This window comes from Electrophorus electricus, chromosome 10 (assembly GCF_041902795.1).
Source record: "Electrophorus electricus isolate QZ-2024a chromosome 10, ASM4190279v1, whole genome shotgun sequence".
Taxonomy (NCBI): Eukaryota; Metazoa; Chordata; class Actinopteri; order Gymnotiformes; family Gymnotidae; genus Electrophorus; species Electrophorus electricus.
In genome coordinates, this window is record NC_137506.1 from 27242277 (window position 1) to 27248276 (window position 6000).

The 6000-nt window shown below is 41.5% G+C and overlaps 1 protein-coding gene across 5 annotated transcripts in view; it reads left to right on the top strand.

Annotated features, from left to right (window-relative positions):
• LOC113579851 (signal-induced proliferation-associated 1-like protein 1) overlaps nt 1–6000 on the top strand; it is a 39139-nt gene that overhangs the window by 24655 nt on the left and 8484 nt on the right. For 4 of the 5 annotated variants that reach the window (XM_027014037.3, XM_027014038.3, XM_081721438.1 and 1 more), the window contains exons 8-14: nt 1338–1917; nt 3207–3481; nt 3834–4103; nt 4715–4855; nt 5162–5322; nt 5569–5660; nt 5745–6000. The exon at nt 5745–6000 is cut by the window's right edge and continues 169 nt beyond it. In XM_027014037.3, coding sequence (XP_026869838.2) covers nt 1338–1917; nt 3207–3481; nt 3834–4103; nt 4715–4855; nt 5162–5322; nt 5569–5660; nt 5745–6000 — 1775 coding nt within the window. The remainder of the gene's footprint in view (nt 1–1337; nt 1918–3206; nt 3482–3833; nt 4104–4714; nt 4856–5161; nt 5323–5568; nt 5661–5744) is intronic. The other variant, XM_081721437.1, reaches the window with a different exon arrangement.

Sequence of the window (6000 nt, forward strand, 5' to 3'; positions counted from 1 at the left end):
GAATACTGAATTAGCACACAGATTTTGTGCCTTTTGTAATTTGTTAGGAGAGCCTACCTTCTTTTTGCTGAAAATCTGCTGGAAAATCTGCTGAAGAACAATTTGAGGTGTATCATTTGATGCAGAACTTTTAATGGTTCACAGTTCATCTTTTTTGGTGTAATCTCTGTGATGTTTTGGTAATATTTATTTGACAAATGCTCAGTTTGTGCAGTAATTTTTATGTTTATTTAAAATAGAGTGCACATGACACTAACACTCAGATTTTTGAATGGCTCACTTGGCTTCATTTATCACATAGGGGTGGCTCTGGTAGCAGTTCACTGTATGCGGTACATGATAGCAACTGAGCTCTGGCTTGTCATGATTTCTCATACCAGCTTCACAGAGCACGTTTATCTAAGTTCAAGATTGGGGTATGGAACCATTCCTGTATTGCATTTGTCATGTTTTTTCCTCATTTCTTGCATGGGAATTTACCTGAATTGCCAGACAATAATGGAATTTTTGCTGTTTAATGTCACTGTGCTTTGAGAAGAATAGGAGCCTGTCACTGTCAGTTTGTGAGACTCTGGAAGTTTGATCAGTTTAACAGTTCAGATCAAGTTTAACTTTCTGACTTACTAATGGTAATTCAGGGGAAGATGGTGGGAGTTCATCATTGGGCCATTAGATGAACCGAGGTTTGTAACTCAAGATGAACCATATGCGTTGTAGTGCTCACACCCATCTTTGTGCAAGGACATGAAATGCCTTGCCGAGAACAATAGCCAAAAGAAAATGGTTCACTTAAGAATACTGGATTTCTTGCTTTACTTCTCTCTGACCTCTCTTTCACTTCAAACTATCCTGAGGGAAATCCGCTCAACCCATTGCTTTTGTCCTTCTACAATGCATGCCATGCAAGAAACCTGACTGAAATGTGTTGGCAGTAGATTTTTTTTCTGTGTGTATGTATATTAAAACTACATATTCAAAATTTTATGTAACTGCAGCCAGAACATGATGGTTTCCGGAATTCATATTTTGTAGGCTAAATTAGGAACTGGATTCAAATTATAGAATATTCACAAAACTGTTTTACATCGCAGTTATTCTGTATTAACTGTTTAAAGGTGACCTAAATCTGTAATGACAAGGGTAGTGCCAATATTTGCAGAAATGGCATTAATATCAGATAACAAACATGGGTTTATGCATTATATATGTTGTCTTTTAAAAATGTAATTCTTCAGTGATTCACTGATCATTAGTTTTATGATGAGTGATGAATGTAGAAACTTGAGTTTGCCTTTGGTCTGAAAATGCACTAATTATTATTTTGTTTTTGTCCCCAGTGTGGCAATTAGTCGCTCCAGTGATGTGCCCTCATTTGGACCTCCAATCCCTAGAGATGTGATCTTGCCCAAATCCACAATCTTCAGAGATTTCCTCCTGACAAAGGTCATTAATGCAGAGAACGCAGCTCACAAATCAGACAAATTTGGTGCCATGGCTACTCGGACACGGCAGGAGTACTTGCGTGACCTCGCTGAGCGCCATGTCACCAGCACTCTGGTGGAACCTTCTGGAAAGTTCCCCTTCATCTCTTTGGCACACAAACGGAAAGAGAAGAACCGACCCTATGGTGCGGCAGAGCTTCGCAGTCTGGGGGCAATCACGTGGGTGGTGCACTTGGAGGATCAGACTGCAGGGGCAGAGAGGGAGGGGCTGCTAGCTATCTCCAATGAGTTTGTCATCATACTAGATCAGGAGACAAAAGCTTTGGTTTTTAGCTGCTCTGTGAGGGATGTAATTGGCTGGTCACTGGGCAGCCCTGCCTCTATGAAGATCTACTATGAGCGTGGAGAGAGCGTCTCCCTGCGATCCATCAATAACAACACAGAGGATTTCAGCGAGGTTGTCAAACGCCTAGAGGTCAGTTAATTCCTCCGCAAAGTTATTCCTCCCTACTGCACTGCTTTTTGTTAGCACTGCCCAGTGTTGATAAGCAGTGACATATTAAATATGAGATATCAAGAATATATTTACCTGTATTGTGTACAAATGGCTAAATGGCGCATTATACATTGTGTCGAAAATTATGTATGTGTAATAGTACTTAGTTTGTCGTCTGATTCTCTGTTAACCCCACTTGCTTTAGCAGTGGTCAAGCCCAGTCTGACTGGGGACAGGGCTACAAGATTATAAAGGAAATATCCAGTCTAGAAGAAAGCAAGTAAGAAGCCTGTTGTGAGATGTTTGTCTAATTGGCTTTGTGGCTTTAGACAATATTCTGTGTTAAGGCAGAAGAACCAATTTTATGGTATCTGATGGACTAAAACACACCTATTACACAAATCCTTATGCCAGGAAAATGGCTTTTTAAAGTTTTCATTACTCTTTCTACACCATGTTTCTTCTCTTGTCTGTGATCACCACGAAATGCATGTCTTGAGTTGGAACTTACCAGGAAGAGACTGAGTAGTACTTACCTGGCAAACCCTGGTTTGAACTCCTAAACATGCTACCACATGTAAAATCAATCGTGAATGGTGGCAGTGGTGGGATTGTACAGTGAGGCTAAGGTTAGTTGAGGTTAAGGTTAGTTGGGTTGGTTTGATGTCTTATCGCTGGTGTCTGACCCTTGAATAGTTCTACTCATGAGTAAACTTGAATGCGATTAGATCAAACTCTCATCTGATTTATTCATGACAATGTTGCAATTACTCTGAGTGTTTGTTTATTAATCATTTATAAAGGACCACTCAAAATAAAGTGTTCCTGTCCAACTTTTTGCATATCAACATTCACTCATCTTATTTTTAGAGATTCCTCTTGTCTGTATGCTAACACACATGGAATGTCAATATGCCAACAAATTAATGACGCATTAGTGATTCTTTGTAAACTAATTCTTTAAAATGCTCTATGGAATGCAATATCAGAATACATATTTCATTTCTGAAGATATTTGACTATTCTTTAAAGAAAATGTGCCAGAATCACGTATAACTTCAAAATGTATTGAGGATAAAGATCAGAGGAAACGCCATTTCCAATATGAAGTAGAGGCAATATAAAAAGCAATAGTATTCTGGGTTAAAAGGAGAGAACTCCCATTTTCTCTTCCTTAAAGGAGAGGAAACGCCGCCAACCCACCAGCAGCCCAGACAGTGAGATGATTTTTGCCTCAGCAATGTTTCTTATCCATTTGTTTCGCCAAGTTGGTGACCAAGGGTGGCCAGACGAAGGAGATGACCCTGAGAAGGAATGCTCTGGGCCAGCTGGGCTTCCACGTGAACTTTGAGGGTGTGGTGGCAGAGGTGGAGCCCTATGGCTATGCTTGGCAAGCAGGCCTGCGTCAGGGCAGCCGCCTAGTGGAGATCTGCAAGGTCCCCGTGGCGACGCTCTCACATGAGCAGATGATTGATCTGCTGCGCACTTCAGTCATGGTGCGGGTGGTAATCATACCCCCGCATGAGGACTCCACGCCACGCCGGTGAGCTCCACATGCCAGTTGAAGGGTTTAAAAGAGTACTTTCTGGTTATTAAGACCCCATGCGGCTTCATGACCTTTTTTGTTTGCTTGGGGCTTGGAACTTATGTAGTGTGACTTTTTGCCTGTGGGCAATTTTTTGTACAAGCATAAGGACTAAAACAATATTGTGGATTAACTAATAAAGTTTTGTGAAAAGGAATATGTGGTAAAACAACTGATAGTATCAATCTTTTTGTTTTTGTTGTTTTTCCTTGAATTATATTTGTAACCAATTTGTTGCAAGTGCTCTTTCCTAATTGTGCTTCTGTGGTTGATGGTTCTATTACTGAATGGGTGTTTCTTTGTTCTAAAGAGGATGCTCGGAGATATACCACATGCCGCTAGTGGATTACAAAAACCACAAGGAGGGGATGCCATACGAGTATAAGTTCCCCTTTCGCAACAATAACAACAAGTGGCCTCGAGTCACCACTGCTCCACAGGCTGCGGTCTCTACTTCCCAGAATCGTAATTTAAGCATGGGTGCAACTCTAAGCAAGGGCCAGTCTTCTGACTACGCAAATAGGGTCTCGGTCATCCCACGCAGTGTGTCCAGTGATGGCCGCCCACTGAATCCAAAAAGGTAGCCCATGGTTTGAGGGGAAATGTCAGGCGAAACCTGAGTCAAATGGAGGGTTCATGGCCTTTTCCTTTTTTTTTGTAAATCTTTAATGTGAAGTTCGAAATGCATGTCAGCACAGTAGGCCATTATTATAATTTGTATAATGTTTCCATTGTACCTTCCCAGTGTATAATCCACTTGCAGTCATTTGGGATAAGAACATAAGAGCAAGATCAAGACCTCTTCCTCTTCCTTCCCCAAAATGATCCTTTCATACACTTAGGTTCCCCTGCCAGGTCTCCAAGCGCTTCGCCTAGCTATTTACCTATGAGAAACCCTGATGTTCAAATATTACCAGAGGAAAACCTTAAGCTTTAAGCCCTTAAAGATTAGACATTAAAGCTTGCTGATGAATCCCATCCTCCAAATTAGTGTACCTGTGTTATGTAGTTCTTTGCAAATGCATCTTTTCACATTCATGCTTCTCTTTGATCCTTGTGTTAGTGCAGTTTTCCCTTTAAAGCTGCAAAAACTGTAACCATATTTACTCTGTAGATGCATCATATGTCTGAGATTGCTGAATGTTGTACTGGCTTGGGGCTTAATTGTTCATATGAGTCTGTCTCCTTCAGGTATTCTCCAGGCTCTGATAACTATGCCCTAGCTTGTTCCATTGTGATGGGGCGGTCCCCCCACACCCGCAACAACCAATCATACTCCAGCGATGCCACCTCCAGCGCTTCACAGTGGTATCAGAAGTCCATTCCAGATGGGTAGGTGCTACAAATGTTCACTCAACAGTTTTTAAAAGTTTAATACTTTAATAGAACCCTGTATCACAGTCCCAGTCTATATGTTTGCAACCATGTTAAATAACATGTTTGCATGGATTTATGATGAAAACAGACACATTATCATCATCATTAAATTAGATTGGAAATTACCAACACATTCATGTGTATGAGCTAATCTGACAAATTGCATTCTTCATTATCAGTTAATATATAAGATGACTTTTAGTCATAGATCCTAATCTTTAGGAACGTTTCTTAAAGGAAGCCCCTTTGTTTCTGCATCAGCACCCCCACTCCAAACACCCTGTTCAGGTTTAATGTGAATCGTAACTCCCCATTGGCCACAGAGTGTCATAGTATGAAAGACGGTGTGCAAGTCCCACCAAGCTGGGCCAGAGTAATGGAGGGGAAAGGAGCCAGCAAGAGTTCTAGCAGAACCCCATCAGGTAATCAGCAATACTGGCAGGTTTTCTTTAGTTTCACAATTTGGAGCATGTGTAGTCTTTTGTCTTTTTTTTTTTTTTTTTTTTGTGGTCCCCTTGGGGGTATTTACCGAATTGTTTTATTGCTCAGCATTTACTGCATTGTACGGCTTTATTGTACAACTTATGTAAGCATACATTTTTAAAACAGTTCATACGTATAAGCTGTTCTGTAAGCTATTCTTTATTTTTTGACCTTTTGTGATTTAGACTCCCCTCTGATGAATGAAACAACCGTCTTCTTGAGCATCGATCAGCAGCACCAAAAAGACCATAACACTACACTGAATCCCAATATGAAGGTGTGTCTGTGATCTTCCATGTTTGTACTCCTTCTCTTTTCAAAGTGTTGACTCCTGACAGCTCTCCTCTCTATTATACTACAGAGTGATCCTACATCCACCAGCTATTCTGCCAGCAACACACTCTCCAGCACCTCCAGCTCCACACGCAGTGATGAGAAGCTGTATGACTGTGGTGGGAGGCCTGTTCCCCAGCTGGATTCCAACCTAAACGGCTTCATGGCTGGATACCCACATGGGGCATCTGCTGGCGCCAGGGTCGAGTCATCACCCCATGGGCCTTTTCCCAGGAACGCTGACTCTGTTCCGGTCAGCATCACCGCCAAGCCCAAAGAGAAGG